This window comes from Tiliqua scincoides, chromosome 2 (genome assembly GCF_035046505.1).
Source record: "Tiliqua scincoides isolate rTilSci1 chromosome 2, rTilSci1.hap2, whole genome shotgun sequence".
NCBI classification, from domain to species: domain Eukaryota; kingdom Metazoa; phylum Chordata; class Lepidosauria; order Squamata; family Scincidae; genus Tiliqua; species Tiliqua scincoides.
Window position 1 is genome coordinate 237,999,039 of NC_089822.1, and position 21,987 is coordinate 238,021,025.

The window sequence follows — 21,987 nt, forward strand, 5'->3', positions numbered from 1 at the left end:
CAAAATGCTTCATATAGCTGTGTTCATATAGATGTCTTTGGTGTAAATGCAGGTTTCAAGAATATGTCTATCATGTTCCTTTTGCGGAACATTGCTTAGCACTGGGAATGATTCATATCCCTACATGCATACAAGTTTTCCATTCTCTTCTATAAAGGACAAGTTCTATGTATGGTATCCAATATGAAAAAAGAAATAGAAACCCAGTATGGACGTAGGAAATCCATGTGAGCAAATAGTACTAAAATTTCATTAATTTCTTTCTTTTATCACTTACCCTGATAATTTCTTTATGACTGCCTAAAATAGGCTTGCACAAGTTGTGACCCACCAAACAGTACACCAGCAACATATGGCAGTTAATCAGAAATGCTGTTCTTTTTTCCCTTTTTGCTGCCTGTTTTGGTCTGCAGAAATTAGATACAGAGAGAGGACTTCTGAGCCTCTGGCAACCCTCTACACCTGGCTGGTGGGCCCTGTTTTCCCTAAGTTATGCTGGCCTGAATAAGGTCAGACTTCAATTTCACTGTCACAGTTTTTTACTTCTAGAAATTATTAATGGCCCAATCCTTTTCTGGTTAGCACTGGCAAAATGGGCATGCATCTGTCACAAACATGCTGTGAGGTACACTGTGGAAGTGCAGAGGCCTGTGGCGCTGGTGGCAAGGACTGTGCCAGCCATCACTGGGAGGCCTCTGCCTGCCAGAGTAGGTAGGCTCTCTGCTGAGAGGTGGGAGGCATGGGGGATGGCAGAACAAGGGCAGAGGGGGCATTATGGGGTGGGGAAGAGGGTATTCAGGCCCAGGAGTGGGGACGGCAGCCACGTCTATCCCTTCCCCCCTTCCAGGCCTGAAAGCCAAGTATGGGGCAGCTCAGATTTGTGTCGGCAATATCACTGGCATGGATCCAAGTAGCTCCATAGAGGTTAAGAACATAAGAAGAGCCCTGCTGGATCAGACCAAAGGCCCATCTAGTCCAGCTTCCTGCATCTCACAGTGGCCCACCAAATGCCCCAGGGAGCACACAAGACAACAGACACAACCTGCAGCCTGGTGCCCTCCCCTGCATCTGGCAATCAGAGGCAGCCTGCCTCTAAAACCAAGAGCTTGCACATACTTACTGTGACTTGTAACCCTGGAGCTTTACCCAGGGTAAGGGGACAAATTCTGCTTTACTACAAGGAGACCTCCAGCACCCTCCGCTAGATCACAGCACGGGACTTTCATTAGGATTGGGCTGTCTGCATCTGCACCTTTCAGAAATCCTTCTACATGCATATGGCAAACATGTAGAGGGAGAATGCCAATATCTCTCTGGCCCCCACGCTCTCAGTATACATGTGTAGGCTTCCCTTTCAGACATTGTTTCAAACTCACAGGTATGGATGGCATGTCAGGAGGTGTGTAAGACTGTCCCTTTTTATTTAGAACTGTATTTTCAGTTCAAATACGTAATGTTCTATAGAATAGCAGCAATCTGCAAAAGCAACAGAGTTGCATGAACTGTATATTTCGTATATGCCATGATGCATTTCAACATATTATGTGGCTTTCATAAGTCAAGTGATGGAAGTTTGACTCGCTTCAGAACAATGACAGCACAGATAGCTAAAAGGAGACCACAGGAAATATGCTGTCATACTCCTCAGCATTCTTCTGTCTGTGGTTCTGACATGTGCTGCTCATTGTGTGATAAGAACATACAGTGCACATTGTAGAAGAAATAAAACTCTTTTATGAAACTATCTGTAGCTGCATACTAGTGCCCCATGACAATTTGAATTCTCAACTCTTTTATGAAAACATCATAAAAGTTAAATGCATAATCACTCTGGGATCACCATCAGGAGTGCTGTACTAAGACCACTGAATTCTAAAGGAATTTTTGGCATTATTTAGCAAGATAATAACCAACCTTTTGTACACAGAAGGAATTTTGTGTGCCATTTTTTTGTGGAGTATTATTCAAACATCTATTTTGCCTTTAAAATTTAGGCAACTGCCTTATACAGAGCCAGACCATTGGTCCATCTGAGTATTGTCAATAGTGACTTGCCATGACTTCAGGGTTTCAGATAGGAATTTTTCTCTGCTCTGCTTCAAAGATGTTAGCACTTGAACCAGAAACCTTCTGTATGTAAAGCATGTTATCTGCCATGTTGCCGCAGCCCCTCCTATGCAATCTAGATGTAGGTGTGCTTGAGAAAATGTGTGCTGATACCATTACAAGTTACAAATGTCTTGAAGAGAAGCAAGTCCGAAGAGGCAATTCTGAACGCCTACATGTGAAGCAAACCTAAAGTCCAAGTGTTGTTCTAACAGCATAGTAGCATATTCGACTGTGGACAACTGGGCGGATTTGTGTGAGCATAGCAAGCTGCCATATACGCTCAGTCCCCAGGTTGTGTACTCGTTCAATTCTGGAGGTTTGTCCAGAAGTCGGAATGTTTGGAAATTGAAGCAACTGGATCTTGCTGGCCCAGCGTTATCATGCCTGAACAAAAGCATCACAGTGGATAGACTGCATCTGCACAAAAGTGCCAGTGCGGGTGTCTATAACTTGGACTTCTGTAACTCAAGGAACCTGTGTCCTGAATTGGTCCATCTGGCCAATCCTTCCTTTCCGACTTTTAGTGGCTCTGTAGTCCTGTGTCCTGAATTGGTCCATCTGGCCAATCCATCCTTTCCGACTTTTAGTGGCTCTGTAGTCTTTCCCAGCCCTGCCCTTTGAGTCTTCTCAACTGGGGAATGTTTCTGGTACATTCTGTATTGGGGCATTTCTGCCACTTTGGTATGACCGTAGCCAGGCCCAGTTCAATATTTAAAGGCTTGGGGGCGCCTTTGTTTCATGAGAGGTTCTTTCTTGGCTGGATACTCTGACAATAAATAACCAGTGTGATTGCTCATGATGCATTTGCCAATAATCCTTATTTGTGTGTTTTTGAATAATCATCATTATGCATCATCCATGGCATCGTCAGCTTACTTCATGTTTCACAAAGTAGCTGACTATTGTGGTTTTCTGCTTTAACTGCGATAAGATAATGAAGCCTTTTTTCACCACCCCCTTTCTTTCAGGTTTTACATTGAAAGCATTTCCTTTCTGAAGGACAAAACTACAGTGGAGCTCTTCTTCCTGAATGCAAAGTCCTGCGTGCATAAGGTAATTCGCTACATAGCTCATTTCCTATCATTGCATGATAGACACTGCTCAAACTGTGAATTTGCACTTTGTTTAGTCACAAATGAGTCCATGTGATCATTTACATCAGCAGCGCTCAAAGTAGCAACCCCTGCGCACCTGGAATGTGGTCTCCATCCAAACCGCATCTGAGTATTCCGCTCGGGTGCCACGCAAAGTCCCCCTCAATCAGGAGGCAGGGACGCTCTGTGCAGTTACGTCTACCTGAAAGTGCTGTTACATGTCCTTCTGGGATGCCTTCAATGTGACTGTCCAGAGCATCCCTGTCACCAATCGAGGGGGACTTCATGCGGTTCCCGGGCGGAACCAAAAGTCCACTCACCGGGTGGACAGATATGAGTGAATGCTGGATCCCACCCCCAATCTGTGGTTTGCGTGGCTCTGATTTACATCACTGATGGTTTATTATCATGGTTAGAGCAAAATACATGGGTAGCTTCCAGGCATCATACAATAGTGAGGTATTACAATGGGCCAAAGGAAAATCTCAGATCTGTTCTGTCAAGATTGAACTTGTGTGTGTACATGTCTCAAATTAGAATGGTCAGTTGTCACATTTTATTTTTTAGGCATATCAAAGCAAAGGTCACTTCTGCTGACATCAAAGCATCTGCCTCTTGCCTATCTCAGTAGTATGTGCTTTTATAGCACTCTGTAGTGTTCTTTTGTAATGCAATACATTCTGGGGAAAAGTGTTGAGCTACTCAAATCAGTAATAGTCCAATCCTAACCAACTTTCCAGTGCTAATGCAGCCCTGAGGTAGGGAACAAACACTTAGAAGTCTGTGTTTAAAGTTTTTTTGGAGGCCAGATTGGCCTTCCCAAGATATGTGTCCTTCATGATTGTCACTCCAAATCTCTAGAACAGTGATTCTCAAAATGTGGGTCTGGGACCCACCAGTGGATCATGACCCCAATTTGGTCATTTGTGAAACTGATAAGGCAGATTGGGTTATGTGCATCAAGGGTTAAACAAGCTGCTACTGGGGGGGGGGGAGCACTGCATTCAAATCACCATTATAACCACACACCCTGGCATTTATAAATCAGGCAGAAGCCTCTAAGGCAATGATTTTCAATCTTTTTCATCTCATGGCACACTGACAAGGTGCTTAAATTGTCAAGACACACCATCGGTTTTTTGACCATTGACAAGGCATATCTTACTGACAGCAGGGACTCTCATCCCCTAGTGGCCCTACTAACAAATGATCCTCCCCCAAATTCCCATGGCACACCTGCAGACCATCTGTGACACACCAGTGTGCCATGGCACAGTGGTTGAAAATGGTTGCTCTAAGGCTTCTAAAAAGTTTGAGAACCACTGCTCTAGAAGCCCCTTCTGTGGGTTTTGCATTTGTTTTCTGTTCCTTCTAATGTTTGAGAAGCATGTTAAAGACACTTTTGTTTCATATGCTGCTGCTGCTATTGGTTTTGCATGTGTGTTTTGTATTCTGTTGTAGTGGTGTGTTTGGATTTTTAATGGATAATTTTGTTGTTGTTGCATAAATCGTTATTTTATTGTAAGCCTTTTGATGGGAGGGAAAAGTGGTATATAAACTCAGTGAGTGAATGAATGGAAAAAAAGTAAGGCAAAGGATTTCTGCAAAAATAAGAATCAGAATCACAGGATCCACAGAGTTTAAATTTATAGGGAAGATGCTGAAGTCAACAGTAGTTGCCACTTCAGATAAGCATCTTGGTCATTGTAATTCTAGTTTCTGGGAGTGCAAGATCAGTTTTACCAGAAACAAAAATTACAAATGAACCGGTATGAAAAACATTTTTCTGCATTAGTCATAAGCATAAATCAGGACAAAGGTGGGCATGACATTTTCAGTAAATTACCAAAGCAGGTGGGTGGGGATGTCCACGTGGCTGTGCAAATGACATTCCTGGAGAGCAAGTTACAGCTGTACTTCTGCCAAGGGGTCCAAACCACATTGTGGACAACGGGTGAGGGGGAAGGAGTGAAGCGTTTTGCAAAGCAGCAAAATCCTTGCTGTTTGAAGTACCAGGTGTCAGTTTACCTGGAAGGACGTAATTCTGGAAGGGGAAACCTGATGGTAGAACATGGAATCCTATTACCATGTAAATGGTAAATATTTATATATGCATAAGAAAAGAGAACGCTCCAAAAGTCAACACTGCTATTGTTACCTTGACAAGTTTGATGATGCTAAACTATTGCTGTGGCTTACACATAAGTTTTTGAGTTGAACTGGTAATGATGACAGTGATGTACAGATGTGGAATTGTAAGTACTGTGCGGCCTCAGTGATTGATTTAAAGACTTAGAGGGTGTCTTGAACAGTTTGGATTGAGAACAACTTTCCATTTGCTAGGAGTGTATTAATTGGTATCGGGCTAAAGGTGCCAGGTGAAAGTTTCTTGCTGAGCCTGCCTGTCAGCCCAAGAGAAAAACAGCTGTCCTTGGAATCCTGTTTCTCTAGCAGGCACGTGAAGAGGGAGATGGCTCTATAGTTCAGATACAGTACAAAGCACTGGAGAATTTCCACTTGTTTTGCTTTCAGTCAGGAGAGGCATGATGAAAATGCCTAGAAAAAATAATAGTTCTGTGTCTTTATATACTCCTGTAGATACTAAGGTAAAGCTTAAAATCAGAATTTGTTGTCCGTCTACAATGCTGGAATGGCTTATCTTGTACAGATATCTATGACAGAGACTAAAAATCAGTGACAATGACTTCCCCCATTGTATTCATGTCTAAACAGGGATTCAAGTTCATCAATTTGCTGTGTTGTCACCTTGGGTCAGCAAAGGAGACTAAGCTCAGACCTCTACTGAGCACTGACAACTGTCGGTCCTCACAATAGCCTTAGCTGCAGCTAGGTTCCTCTGCCTCTCCAACCAGACTGTCAGCTGGTGTCTTTGGAATCCTAGCCAAGGGCAGACGTGTTTGCAACATACCTGGGATGTAGAACTCTGAAACACGCTTCTTCCCACTGAGCCTGACTAATCCACCTAGCCCTGAATAGGATTCCATGTTCTACCATCAGGTTTCCCCTTCCAGAATTACGTCCTTCCAGGTAAACTGACACCTGGTACTTCAAACAGCAAGGATTTTGCTGCTTTGCAAAACGCTTCACTCCTTCCCCCTCACCCGTTGTCCACAATGTGGTTTGGACCCCTTGGCAGAAGTACAGCTGTAACTTGCTCTCCAGGAATGTCATGAACAAGCACCCCTCTCTTGTTACCTCCCCCATTATTCCCTAAATTACAGTCTGTCACATTTTTTTCCAGAGCCCCAAGTTGCACATCTTGAATAGCATTTTCCCTCTCAAATGTATATTGGAATCTCATTACATTAGACAAAGTCCAAATCTGAACAGGGTCTTTATAGTCAAACCTACTGAAGTGAGGCAATTACCAACTGATGAAGGACACAAACCTAACCAACTTTCCAGCACTGACATAACTGTGCCAGCGTGGTGTGCACTGCATCCTCCAGTGGGGAGGCAATCAAGGGGGCCTCCTCAAGGTAAGGGCATGCATGTTACCTTAACTTGGGGCTGCTTTGCAGCTAAGTCAACACTGGAAAGTTGGTTAGGATTGCGCCTGAAATCACTTTAGTACCTCGGCGCCCTTTGTGGCCTTAGGGAGATGCTTCGACATGCAGTTTTGCCCTCCCAACCCTGACATCTGATGGCTTGGTCTCTGTTGTTGTTGTTGTTGTTAACGTTTTACCCCGCCTTTCTCCCCAGAGGGATTCAAGGCGGCTTACAAATAAGGTTAAAACAAATTAAAAAACATAATTTAAAAACAGATATAAACATGACAACATATCATAAAAACAGTAGTCAGATAAATAGGTCCTGGTCATGATAGTGTTAGCATTGAAGCTCTTTTAAGGGTTTCTGCAATATGTGGGCTCTACTTGCAATATGTACCACATAACTGTTCATAACAGATGCCACATACTGAGCTGCTGGGAGAGTAAAATCAAGCCCAGCAGTGAGAGTAGAAGAGGTTTCTCCATACATAAAGCAGTTCTTAAACAAGTACAGTGCTACAGAACTGAAACTGCTTAACTTTAGTTAATCCAGGCCTTTCAGAACCAACAAGCTCTTCAACAGGTTGGGATGCTTCTGCTCTAACCAAGGCATCAATTACTGTGCTTGGTGGCCCATTTGTCTCAGAACTGTCCAGGAACTCCCTTGCTCCAGGCATTGTACACAGCTAAAATTACTTAACCTCCGAAGAGGAGCAAATGATTTAATAACACCCTGCTGCATGCAAATATCTCCCTTTCCTTTTTTTCCCTCTTTCCCTTTTCTTCCTTTAGGTCAGTGATTCCCATACTGGTAGGTTGTGACCTACCAGCCTGGGAAGCACTTAACTCTGGCCCTTTAAGGGATGGGGGTGGGGGGGAAAGGCAGCAACACAATCCCCAGGATCACGCTGCTGCAGGGGGAGAGGGATTTTCACCTTACCTTAGTGACTGCTGGACTTGGGTGTGTGTGTGTGTGTGTGTGTGTGTGTGTGTGTGTGTGTCCAGGGACACGTTTGCAGGGCTTCCCAAACCTCTGTAATAGTGGGGAAAAAAAAACCTCAATTGAAAGCCACTTCCGGTTTTCAGTCCTGGGGATTGTGTTACTTCCATAGCCTCTCCCCGTTCATACTTACAGTGCTCCCAATTCCCTTGCAGAAGTTTGGGAATCATTGCTTCAGGCTTTCTGAAAAGGATGAGTTGGATAGAAAAAAGATCAAACTTCATTAATTGAATGTACTAGTTTGTAACTTACTGGCCGTGTTTGTTTTTTGTATGCCCTGGAATTTTGATCGCAGACATTTTAGAAAAGGGTTGTCCTTTTTCAGTGACATGTCTTTCAACACTGGGCAGGCTCTTACAATGAGCATTGCACAAGGCCTTTCCAATTGAAACCAACACTTCACACACTTATCTGATAAACCTGCCAGCACAGTTGATTTCTCTTTTTGTTTCACTCTACACCCAACATGCCTTACTCTACGCTTATGGCATAAAAAACATAAATGGCACTCCACAGACTGAAATATCACTGAAAGCCAATTAGCAACAATTAGAAGTGCTCAATCTTATTTGTGTTCATGCAAGGCAAGTAGCACTATATGATCTGCAAAACAAATTACCTATTTTTCGCTCTATAAGACGCACCTGACCATAAGACGCACCTAGTTTTTAGAGGAGGAAAACAGGAAAAAAAATATTCTGAACCAAATAGTGTAATAAAATATGTTTCTCCGCTGCTCTGTTTCCATGCTCCTTAGCATATTTTACTACCTCTAGTTTAAAAGGAATTTTATATGCTAGCCTTTTCTGCTTTATCATCCTTGCACTGGTAGAATGAGGTACTGTAGTATTTTTCTGCAAGTGCATTGTCACTAAGCCCTGAACATTTGCATTACCACTGAGCGCCTGCATTTGCATTTCAATTTGCATTTGCATTACCATTGCATTTGCTTTACCATTGAGCGCAGGCAGGACCCTGGTCAGGGGCAGAAGCACCTGCCAAGGAGGCTCTGCTGCCCTGAGAACGCCTGCAGCTTTGCAGTATTCGCTCCATAAGACGCACACACTTCCGCCCCCACTTTTTTTGGGGGGGAAAGTGCATCTTATGGAGCGAAAAATACGGTAACTTTTATTTTGGGGTCATGTGTTGGATTGCTCAAATCAGGTTGCCAATGATCTTAGCCATGTTTTGCCTTCCCTTGTAGTTTGATTTGCTCACTAGAGGTACCAGCTTTGCGTACGACTTGTTCCACTCTTATTGTTCCTGCTCTTTTGATTCTGGTGCACAGGGCCTCTGAGAGGATTTTATCAGGGGGTACAAAGTTTCTTTTGGGTCCCTTTGGAAAGGGGGAGGGGTGAAACAGAGTGGAGGAGAGTGGTGATTGGCATGCAGAAGGTGCAGAAGGTGATTTGCTGGGAGGAGCAAGACAGGATGGGGGGAGGGTGGAGACAGCTGAAAAGTCTTCTGAGCCCTGGTCTACAGACGCATGTGGCATCAGCAGATAGATACAGTAACATGGAAAACCAAACACACTCCCAAGCATATATGGCTTGCCAGCAGCTGCAGCTGCATGCTTGTGGTAGTGCCCCCAGCATCCCATGTAGACGACAAGTCTGAGTAGATAGGAAAATGTAAGTTCCCAGGAAATTTCTGGGCAACCTCCTTTGGTTCCTGGGCCCCCTTGGTGACCCTGGGCCCGGGTACAAATTACCCCTTTTACCCCCCTCTCCTAGATCCTGCTGGTGCGCTATGATTTTGTAGAACAACCTGTGAAGATGGATGCTTTGCAGTGTTGGAAAGTTGAGGATGTACCTTAGATGATGGTGATCTTCTGGTTTCAGCCATGTCATTCTTTCTTGGAAGAAAATAAACGTTCAGCTAATCTGTTGCCTGCACCCCAAGTATTTGACCTCTTATATTTTAGGACTGTGTCCTTTTTATTTAAAAAAAAAAAAAGTTTCACAGGGGGACCTCAAATTCTTTGCTCAAAATATATTTTGTGAATTGATATAATTCATGCACAGCAGGGACATTGGGATATTCTATGCAGTTAGAGAGAATATGGCTGGAGACAATGAAGGGCAAGGCAGGCATCACTTCAACTGTCTTCAACATTGTCTTCAATTCCCGTCAATGAGATGTGACATTTTCGAGAATCAACATCCTGCACCAGGTAACCAAGTCATACGTTAAATTCTAGACATGCCAAACTGCAATAGATGCAGTGCTCCTTATGCCTATCCCTAACTTTGCCTACCGAATTTTGCCCTAGTTCTTTTTAGAAACTTCCAGAGAACGTGAATGGTAATTCTTGATTCAAGCCAGTTCTAATTGCTAAGAAGCTTGGTCAACTGTATAAAATTTGCCTTATTTTATGTGGTTTTGTTCTGTGCTGCTCTTGCTGTTTGCCATAGTGTCTGAGGCACTGGATGAAGGTGGTTCTCCCTCATGTTTGTGTTTACAACCTTTCCAACACTTGAAGATAGTAATCAAGGTATGCAAATGTGTGCTTCGCGTGAGGCACAAGAATGTTCCCAATTCATACTTTAAGAAGTTAGGTTAGGGCAGCAAGTTCCTTCCAAAACCCATCCCTTGTGGCATTGTTTCCGCATTACTGATGCAGTCACTCATAATGCTGTTTATTGCTTTTTGAACTGCTACGTCTAGGCATCTAATTCACGCCTTACTTATCTATCTGGTTTATTTTTTTCCCTTTTGCAGGGTATTCCTGTACCACTGTCTGCACCACCTGTGTGGCCTATTAGTTTGCCTCCTTGTACACCAGCTCACATGGCATGCACACTGCTTTGACTATAATTTTGTTGTGCTAATACAGATAGTAGAATAATCACTGAGTGGGAGATAGCTTAATTATCCCAGCTAACAAATGTCTGCTAACTTAATGAGCAGGCACACCAGTGCCAACAACAGATCACAGATATTGCATGTATACCCATCAACAGTTTCACAGATAAGCATAGGGATGTTCTTGCTCATTTCTAATACTCTTATTCTTATACCAAGGATCACTGACTTTGTGCCCTGAACCTCTATCACACCTTGTTGTAACCTTGGGCTGGTTCAAATACTCTTTGGGCTCATGCATTCCCTCTCCACCTTAGCGCACCAGAGGAGAAGGAAAGATTTTACTTTATAGTAAACCGCAGTTCTGTGATAAATTACAGTTTCCCAAGATTGGATTTATTTTTGTCACCAATTTGTTTTAATAAACCATAGTAAAATGCATGGTTTTTCAAATTCTGGTTTGCTAACAAACCTCTGCTTCTCAAGTTCAAATGTATTGCAGAGCTGTGGCTTATCTTAAAGCAGAAAACTTTTCTTCTCCTTCTCTGGTACATAAAGAAGAAAGATGGGGAAAGCAGAACCCGTGACCTCACAGCCTTCTTATGCACCCTTATGATAGTAGAAACTAATTTAGGGCACAATGCTAACCCCTTATGTCAGTGCTTTCCAGCAGTGGCATAGCAGTGCCAATGGGACGTGTGCTGCATCCTGCAGTTGGGTGTCACTCACTGAGGCCTCCTCAAAGTAAGTGAATGTTGTTCCCTTACCTCAGAATTGCATTGCCCTTATGTCCGTGCTGGAAAGCACAGACATAAGGGGTTAGGATTGCACCCATTGATGACTACCTGAATCCATTGATTTTGAATAGCTCCCTGGAATAGCCTATTCTGCATACCTTCTGAAGCAGTTATGTTCATGTGGTAAATAGTAACATGTGGTAAATAGCTAAACACCCAATTTTCTGGCTATGTTTCCCTAATGTTGGGCACCTCAAAACCAATACACCCTTCTGCTGTAGGGAGAAACTCTCCCAACACTCAATTTTAGTGGATGTCCCCTGGTTCTGGTGTTATGTGAGAGTGTAAAGAGCATCTCCCTATCTAATCTGTCCATCCCCTGCATAATTTTGTATGTCTCAATCATGTCTCAATCATGTCCCCCCCTCAGGCGTCTCTTTTCTAGGCTGAAGAGGCCCAAACGCCGTAGCCTTTCCTCATAAGGAAGGTGCCCCAGCCCCGTAATCATCTTAGTCGCTCTCTTTTGCACCTTTTCCATTTCCACTATGTCTTTTTTTGAGATGCGGCGACCAGGACTGGACACAATACTCCAGGTGTGGCCTTACCGTAGATTTGTACAACGGCATTATAATATTAGCCGTTTTGTTCTCAATACTCTTCCTAATGATCCCAAGCATAGAATTGGCCTTCTTCACTGCCGCCGCACATTGGGTTGACACTTTCATCGACCTGTCCACCACCACCCCAAGATCTCTCTCCTGATCTGTCACAGACAGCTCAGAACCCGTCTATATCTAAAGTTTTGATTTTTTGCCCCAATGTGCATGACTTTACACTTACTGACATTGAAGCGCATCTGCCATTTTGCTGCCCATTCTGCCAGTCTGGAGTGATCCTTCTGGAGCTCCTCACAATCACTTCTGGTCTTCACCACTTGGAAAAGTTTGGTGTCGTCTGCAAACTTTGCAACCTCACTGCTCAACCCTTTCTCCAGGTCATTTATGAAGAGGTTGAAAAGCACCAGTCCCAGGACAGATCCTTGGGGCACACCGCTTTTCACTTCTCTCCATTGTGAAAATTGCCCTTTGACACCCACTCTCTGTTTCCTGGCCTTCAACCAGTTCTCAATCCATGAGAGGACCTGTCCTCTAATTCCCTGACTGTGGAGTTTTTTCAGTAGCCTTTGGTGAGGGACTGTGTCGAACGCCTTCTGAAAGTCCAGATATATAATGTCCATGGGTTCTCCCACATCCACATGCCTGTTGACCTTTTCAAAGAATTCTATAAGGTTCGTGAGGCAAGACTTACCCTTACAGAAGCCATGCTGATTTTCCCTCAGCGAGGCCTGTTCGTCTATGTGTTTTGAGATCCTATCTTTGATGAGGCATTCCACCATCTTACCCAGTATAGATGTTAGGCTGACCGGCCTATAGTTTCCCGGGTCCCTCCTCTTTCCCTTTTTAAAGATAGGCGTGACATTTGCTATCCTCCAATCTTCTGGCACCGTGGCCGTTTTGAGGGACAAGTTGCATACCTTAGTCAAGAGATCTGCAACTTCATTCTTCAATTCCTTAATAACCCTTGGGTGGATGCCATCAGGGCCCGGTGACTTATTGATCTTTAATTTATCAATGAGGTCTGAAACATCTTCTCTTTTAACCTCTATCTGACTTAACTCCTCGGTCAGGAGGGGCCGTTCGGGCAGTGGTATCTGCCCGAGGTCTTCTGCCGTGAAGACAGATGCAAAGAACTCATTTAATTTCTCTGCCATCTCTAAGTCTCCTTTTATCTCCCCTTCCCCTCCCTCACCATCCAGAGGGCCAACCGCTTCTCTGGCAGGTTTCCAGAGCATGTTACCAGTGCATGGATAACTCTGTCTGGGGGGTGGGGGTGGGGGTGGGGACGACTTCAGATGATAGGGCAAGCTAAGTTGATAAACAAGGTTTAGTCCCATGGAGATCAACTCACCTAGAGACAAAGGAAGCACAGTTTATGGGGGTGGAAACAAAACAGTAGGCTTTTTTTAAAGGGTAAACTATTTACCTATAAGGGTAATCTGCCCATCATCTTTGGTCTTCCTCTGAGGCCTGCCTGTCTTCACTATCCAAGATGAAGTGGATGGACATGCTAACCAGCCACCTTGGTGTTTTGTACTCAAGCTCTGGAACTCTCTTTCCTTGGCCCCCCCTTTATAACTTGCCTTTTGGTGCTCTATTGAAATCTTGCTGCAGAATGCATTTGGAGTAGAATTTTAAAATTACCCTGAATGTAGTGGTGGTGCTGTTCTTATTTTATCTCTGTTTGTTTTGTTAAGAATTTGCCAATGTTGGGACACCTGGGATTTTGTTGTGATCTTTTGTTTTCCCTAGATTTTTAATTGTTGTCATCCACTTTGAGATCTAGGACAGCAGTGTTTTTAAATAAACAAATGGAGCATATGTGCCTGTCTGCTTCTACACTGTAGTCAAAACTTCAGGGCATTAATAATGTATCATCATAATAAATATGTGAAAGATAACACATTTCTTGCTGGCATGCCAAGATCCTGATGAGGCTAACGTGGGATAAATGAGAAAAATTTTTATTTATATTTATTTATTCATTTGTGAAGTTTATATTCTCCTTTCCAATGCTGAAGCAAATGCCCAAGGTGGCTTACAAAGATTCGTAATAAATGTACAAAGTATCACAACAGGTAGAAGGAAAAACATCAAAAAAGCATTAAAATGTTAATTTTGATGTTAAACAGTGAAACATAAAAACAAAGCAAAAACCTAACTCATATCATAGAGCCATTGGGGAATAAACTATTCCAGGGAAGCAGTCAAGCCACAGCAGTATTTCAGAGGGCAGATGCCTCTGAATGCCTACCTTAGGTGGCATTTGGTTGCTGAGTGGCTGCTCAGCAACCAAATGCCACTTAAGGTAGGCATTCCCATTCAAATATTGTAAGTTGGTTGGCTGGCAACCTTCAGTCTCAAAAGACTATGGTATAAGCCAGGGGTGCCCAAACCCCAGCCTGGGGGCCACTTGCGGCCCTCGAGGCCTCTCAATGCGGCCCTCGGGGAGCCCCAAGTCTCCAATGAGCCTCTGGCCCTCCAGAGATTTGTTGGAGCCCACACTGGCCTGACGCAACTGCTGTCAGCGTGAGGGCAACTGTTTGACCTCTCGCGTGAGCTGTGGGATGAGGGCTTCCTCCACTGCTTGCTGTTTCACGTCTGTGATGCAGTAGCGGCAGCAAAGGAAAGGCCGGCCTTGCTTTGTGCAAGGCCCTTTATCGGCCTTGAGCTATTGCAAGACCTTCATTCATTCATATAAGTTCATCTTTAATATATTCATTTATGTAAATGTATTCAAATTTTAAATGTAAATTAATTCTTTTTTCCCCTGGCCCCCGACACAGTGTCAGAGAGACGATGTGGCCCTCCTGCCAAAAACTTTGGACACCCGTGGTATAAGCCTACAGCACCCAGTATTCCCAGGCGGTCCCCCATCCAAGTACTAACCAGGCCTGACCCTGCTTAGCTTCCAAGATTAGAGGAGATCAGGCATCTGCAGGGTAACAGTTGTATGAATTGGACAAATGGCACACTTTCTCTCTTTCAGCCTAACTAAGCTCACAGTTTTTCAGTAAGCATAAATAAGAATGGTAAATAACAGTTCATGCTTAATACCATAGAAATGCTGAATATTTTGCCCATGTAGCTCACACGTTGTAGTATATCTTACTATATATAATGTGCGTGATACCTGGTCTTCCAGGAAATTGGTGGAAGAGATGTATGCCCTTTTCAGTCCTTTCTGTCCCACAGTACATAGCATATTCCCCATGTACAGTGAGCATGGGGAACATTCCAATCCCAATGTCCATGCATTTGGTATAATACCTGAAAGGGCAGCCTGTGTACATATAGCTTTTTGCACATCCTGCTGAATGCACAGACCAGAAGTGGGGTGGGGCTAGCAGGCTTTTTGTCATCTCCTTCTCCCTATGTTTATTGTGCATGTGAAGGGGGAAGGAGTGAAAAGGGCTATAATTTTCCATTTAACACAAGTGGTCAGCTATATTCATTTTATGGGAGCAACAGGTCCCCATTTAAGACAGGCAACAAACAGGATAGCAGGTTTAAACCCAGAACTGTAGACTTCGCAAGATGCATGCTGCTCAGTCGAGATTCATATGCTGACAGATGCTTGAGTGTTCTTTTGTGCTAGAGTCTACAATAGTTAGAACATGAAAAATAACCTAGAGGGCCTATTTTATATCTTTTTTCTCTTACAAAATGCATCTTCCACTGCTCAAGTGGTATTGTAAGAACTTTAATTGGAAAACCTTTCAAACATTTCCAGTGTGAATGGAAAATTGAGATCAAACTGTAACAGATTATGCTGTGAACTATTTAGATAAATGTGTATAGATATAAAATGTTTAGGTCTGCAAGAAAGATTTTAGGGCTATATATGAGGGTCGCCCAGAAAGTAATGCACCACATTTTTTTTCTCAGCCTACAGTAATGGTACGAATGCGAAACTTTAGATATACATTATTTGAATTTTCAGGAGTGCGCACACAAATTTTTGGTTTCTTCAGACAGATAGCGTAGCTGCAGCAGTGTTTCGAAATGGCGTCTGTAAGTGATGTACGTTACAAGCAGCGTGTCGTCATTGAATTTCTCACTGCGGAGAAAGAAACTGTTGGGAACATTCACAAACGTTTGTGTACAGTTTATGGAGAATCTGCAGTTGACAGAAGTACGTTTAGTCGCTGGGCACAGAGGGTGAGGCCATTAGAAGGTGGTTCGGCAGAGCTCCAAGATTTGCAGCGTTCGGGGCAGCCATCCACAGCTGTCACACCTGACAAGATGCAGCTTGCTGATGTGCTCATTCGCGAGGACCGACGCATAACAACTAGGCAGTTGGCGCTGAAGCTGCCAATCAGCAAAGGAAGTGTGGATGCAATCATCCGTGCTCTTGATTACTCAAAAGTGTGTGCACGATGGGTTCCGCGCTGTCTTACGGTGGACCACAAATCTCTCAGAAAAAACATTTCTTCTGAGTTGCTGAAACGTTTTGAAGATGAGGGGGAAGCATTCTTGTCCAGGATTGTGACAGGTGATGAAACCTGGGTTCACCATTTTGAGCCCGAAACAAAATGACAGTTGATGGAATGGCGTCATCCTCAATCTCCACAGAAGAAAAAATTCAAAGCAACTGCTTCCGCCGGTAAGGTCATGATCACTGTGTTTTGGGACTGTGAGGGCATCACATCAATACTCATTGATGTGATGCCAAGAGACAGCACCATTAATTCTGAAGCTTATGTGAAGACATTAACCAAACTCAAGAAGCGCTTCCAGCGACTTTGGCGCCATAACAACCCAGGTGAATGTTTGATTCAACATGATAACGCTCGGTCTCACACAAGTTTGAGGACTTCGGAACACATCACTAAACAGGGTTGGACTGTGTTACTTCATCCACCCTACAGCCCTGACCTAGCTCCCTCAGACTTCCACTTGTTTGGGCCGTTAAAGGATGCCATTTGCGGAAGACATTTTGAGGATGACGAAGAGTTGATTTGCACAGAGCAGAAATGGCTTCGTGACCAGAACAAGGAGTGGTACCGACAGGGCATACATGCCCTTGTGTCTCGCTGGAGTAAGGCCATAGAACTGGATGGAGATTAAGTGGAAAAATAGGGAGTGTAGAAGAAACATCATTCTTTCTTGTGTGTAAGTTTCATTGTGTTCAGTAAATAATTGTTGAAGAAAAAAAATGTGGTGCATTACTTTCTGGGCAATCGTAACACTGAATAAATTGATTCTGTAGGTTTAGTGTAGTTTTAATTGGGCTAGTTTCTTAACAGTCTTTGGAAGAGAAGCTTCCAAATTATACCTTGTTCCATTCAAGGCAACAAATCAGCTAGCTAACAAATCACTGGCATTTAAAACAAAACAAAATTTAGATTCCCTCAGTGTTCATGTGCAGAATTTCTGCAATTATGTATTTGATTTGATAGTTGGATTATAATAGTCCAATGCTGGAGCCAAGTAGCTGTGGCCTCTCATGGAAAACTGGGCTTTTCATGGCATCAGTTGCCTGCCCTGATGGTTTACTGGGCACAAGTACTGCTGCCAATGGTTCAGCAGTCAGCCTGGCTGGATGGACCCTGGCCAATCCCTGATATCATCTCTGTTGTAGTCCATTGTGTAAATTCGGCTCTTGGTTAATTCACTTCAGTGGTTCTTATTTTCTTTATTAAGCATATGGCTGGTGGTGGAGAGGGCCAGTTTATTCCCCGTGCTTGCAAGAGTCACTGAAATTTAAACACTAAAAATGGCTGCATTTGAGTTCTCACCTGCCTCTCATGCACATGAATTTTTCTTAACATTTGGTAGTTTAGCACTTAGCATTGATTGAAAAAAGAAAACTCCTCCAACTGGCCCCAGGAGTGTTTACAAAGTCTGGCTACCTGCCAGTTTTCAGAAAGTCAAGAGCTGTTGCAAGTTTTGTAACAAACATTTCACAATTCCCCAGTCTCTTGTCTGGAAGAGAGGAGAGTTCTCGCGCTGAAAGGTGTTCTGTTTCTGTCTGAGACTACTTAAGCATACATTGCAGTTGACTAGATTTATTTCTGTTCCTAAAGATAGCATTTCTATGAGCACCGAAAGAAAGGCGGAGGAGGAGACAGATGGATCTCTGATGAGAAAGTCCAGATTCAGCATACTGAGACCTTTTCATTAATGCTGGAATTGCAAACTGCACACACTTGTCTAGGACTAGTTACTTTCTACTTCAAGTTCACAAGCTTGGTGTTGGCAGTGACAAGTGAATACAGTTCCATTTGTATTTTGCATTGTATTTGTGTGTTTAAAAACTATGGTATAGACCTGCCTGGTACTTTACTCTCCAGTGCACCCTTCACGAAAAGCATTCACGTAAGACATTCTTCATCTCTTCGGTTGAGGTAGTAGTAGGTAGTTGGCAACCTTCAGTCTCGAAGACTATGGTATCGCACTCTAAATGGTGGTTCTGGAACAGCGTCTAGTGTTGCTAAAAAGGCCAATTCGGGAGTGACAATCCCTTCCACACCGGGAGCAAGTGCAGTCTGTCCCTGGTCTGTCTCCCTGGCTGTGGGCCTTCCTTCTTTGCCTCTTTGCCTCAGTCTGTTGGCCAAGTGTCTCTTCAAACTGGTAAAGGCCATGCTGCACAGCCTGCCTCCAAGCAGGCTGCTCAGAGGCCAGGAATTCCCACCTGTTGAGGTCCACTCCTAAGGCCTTCAGATCCCTCTTGCAGATGTCCTTGTTTTGCAGCTGTGGTCTACCTGTAGGGTGCTTTCCTTGCACGAGTTCTCCATAGAGGAGATCCTTTGGGATCCGTCCATCATCCATTCTCACGACATGACCGAGCCAACACAGGCGTCTCTGTTTCAGCAGTGCATACATGCTAGGGATTCCAGCACGTTCCAGGACTGTGTTGTTTGGAACTTTGTCCTGCCAGGTGATGCCGAGAGTGTGTCGGAGGCAGCGCATGTGGAAAGTGTTCAGTTTCCTCTCCTGTTGTCAGCGAAGAGTCCATGACTCACTGCAGTACAGAAGTGTACTCAAGACGCAAGCTCTGTAGATCTTGGTATGATCCGTCAGCTTCTTCTTGGACCGGACTCTCTTTGTGAGTTTGGAAAACGTGGTTTCCGTAGAGGCATAAAGGAGTATAGAAGGGCTCTGGTATCTGCAGTTCCCTGCAGGCCCTGGCCCCATTGCACCCATTACCTTTGTTTATGTTCATAATCATGCACACAATGGCTCTTGCTTTAACAGAGCTGTTTCTAGTATCCAAGGTGGGTGGGAGGAATTCATCCTCATGAATACTGGGGCCCACCTATATAGGCATTCTTCAGTTTTGTGAAAGCATTCACTGCAAATATTCAGCAGCTAAGTAGCAAGATGCAGTTTAGCAGGTATGTTTTGACTTTGCAACTTTATAATGAAAGAAACCATGGACACAATCCTAACCAGGTCTACTCAGAAGTAAGTCCTATTGTGTTCAGTGGGACTTACTCAAGGAAAGTGAAGTTAGGATTGCAGCACATGTTAGGTAATGTTTTCCTAGCCATGATAAAAGGAATCTGCTTGGAAATGTTAACTAGAAAACAATGGAATGAATGGGTAGGTAGTATATTGGCTTTGCATATCATCTATATATGGAACAGAAAAGAACCTTCCCAGGGCGGTGCAGTCTGTACCTCTTCAGGCTGCAGCTGGGTGTGCCATTTTTAAATGCTCCCCATGTGAATACTCTTTGCAAATTAAAAACTAGCGCATCAGGAAGAAAAGTTCTATCCTGCTCTGCTAGTTTTCATTATGCAGCAAGTTTGTTTGTTTTCATACTGCACCATTAAAAAATGGGATCCTCCCATCTGCAGTCTGAATTAATATTGCCCAACAGGTGTCTGCTACCTCATTAAAACCTGCTGCAGGTGTAGACCAGGCCTCACTAGCAGCTTGCGACAATGTTAAGCCTGTATTTCCCATCTGTAAAATGGAAATAATAATAATAATGTCAATTATTATTTCCATTTTACAGATGGGAAAAACAGGCTTGACACTGGTAATAATAGAAGGCCTTGATTTTTCAATTCTGCAACCTACATTTCAACAAACTGAATTTACCCTGTTGTACCTTAGGACCACTTACTATCTGAATTTCTAAGGTAAAGCTGTTCTATGCATTGCTTTGCTTTGAAAGAGAAGAGTTGCTTTGAGTAGCTAATATTGTTTTGAGAGAGGAAAACTTCTAAAAGTGCAGGCCTCTGCATATAGGGAGAACCTTCAAACCACAAGCAGGTTGTTCTGGCCCTGGTACTGATAGTTGCTAATCCAGGTGGACTTGATGACAGAACATGTTAACATGTTACTCAACTGCAGTGCATCAATGCCATATTAGTAGAAGTACCTTTTTCACACTTCAGATTTAGTGCTTCACTAATGTGTAGTTCATTTTTTTTAATCCAGCCTTCTCTACAGCATGCTGTATTTGATTAGTTTGCCAACATTACACCTTTGTTTTTAAGGAGGATGCTTTTTAGGTTCAATACCTCTTAACATTTGTTTGTTCTTGTTGACAAAAACAAAACACACCATCGGAGATTGCAAAAGTTTGCTGGATTCTCCCAGAGACCTGCATACATCTGTGTTAAAAGCTCTTCATTTCTTCATCTACTCTAGTTTCCAGATCTGTTCTTCACCATGTCACAATAGGTTTTGTTATGTCTGAGCCTCTGCATAAGGCTCAATCCAAAAGAGACTTTCCTGAGACACTTGGAAAGCAGTGCCATTACATAATGACCACATGGCCAAGCAGGCAGCTTGTTTGGTGTATTGCATGTCATCTTCTGGCTTCTCCAAGAACAAAATCCTAGCATCCTAGCGAGCCTACATGCTGGACTGGCACACACCTCGCAATTGGGAATCCAAGACCATCTGACTGGGCAGGTCAGAGAGTTGGCAGAGAAGCATACGCAGTTGTAGAATGTCCAGTAAGATGGGACAGTGACAATCGTCAAACATTTTCTTAAGGTCATGCCCCAAGAGGCTTATTTGCGTTTTGACTTGACTTGTCAGAGAATGCATCCATGTATGTCAAGGTCAAGTTCTTACCTGTACCCCAGCACAATAGAGAGATGTAATGGACTCAAGCTGATGCTGAAGTGCAGTAGTGTATGTACTTTAGTGAGATTTTGATGCACTAGGAATTTGTGCTTAAATTTGCCAGCAATTGCCCCCCTCCCCCCCTGATATCCATGTTTGGGCACTTCAGGCCTAAGTTATTTTCAAAGTGTGCTTGTCTTACTTTTTCCTTCTTGTATTATACACCCAACTCCTTGTTTTTAATAAATGCTTTTTACATTTTAAATGTTTGCCTGCCTCTGACTGGTTGAAATCAATCAGAGCCTTGTCCCAGTTCTGGACCATTGGCTACATACTGTTGGAAAGGGTTGAAGGCGTTCTTCACATAACTTGGAGGGAGACTTTTGTCTGTCTGGCTTTGTAATTATGGTGACAACAGAGTTTACTGATTTTTTTGGTCCTAGTGTGGGAGCAGATCTGGAAAAAGGAGGGAGGCACCAACTCCAAGGCTCTCCCCTATCACTACTGACTGTGTTCAGCTGCCAAACCTTGAAATTTTAGAAAAGTCACAAATTTTAGCAGAGTGGCAACAAATGCGTCTGATGTGCTAGCACTAAGCAAGTCTGTGCTATAAATGTGCTATAGTCGGTGCTATAAATGGAAATTATACAGCAATCTACAAAAGCAATTTTGATAAATCTTCCATGCCTTAAGTGTAGCTTTTTTTTTTTTTTACTGGAAATGAAATTAAAATTGATGCCAAACAGAGTGCATAAGAGACAAAACAAGGGTATAAGATATAGGGCCATTGGCACTATACATTGAGTGTATTGTTCCACCGTTTATAATTGTATGTGTGCACATATATGTGCATACCCACAGGCCAAATGGAGGGTGCACATCCGATGTATTAGGCTCTAGTCCGCCATAATAAATGTGTTGGGTCTTTAACATGTGACAACTCATGTTGTCGTAACCTTTGATACCAGGTATAGTGCCACCTTGTTTTGAGATACATCCAAAACCACTTGTTTGGAATTGTGCTGGCATGGACTTGTACTGTGCATTCTTCCACTTTAATTAGTTTACCAGCATGTCCACACC

The 21,987-nt window shown here is 43.4% G+C and overlaps 1 protein-coding gene across 1 annotated transcript in view; it reads left to right on the top strand.

The window, feature by feature from the left end:
* The window catches only part of FRMD4B (FERM domain containing 4B), a 168,610-nt gene that overhangs the window by 38,797 nt on the left and 107,826 nt on the right, over positions 1 to 21,987 (top strand). Inside the window, exon 5 of the mRNA XM_066616285.1 lies at positions 3,078 to 3,162. Coding sequence (XP_066472382.1) covers positions 3,078 to 3,162 — 85 coding nt within the window. The remainder of the gene's footprint in view (positions 1 to 3,077; positions 3,163 to 21,987) is intronic.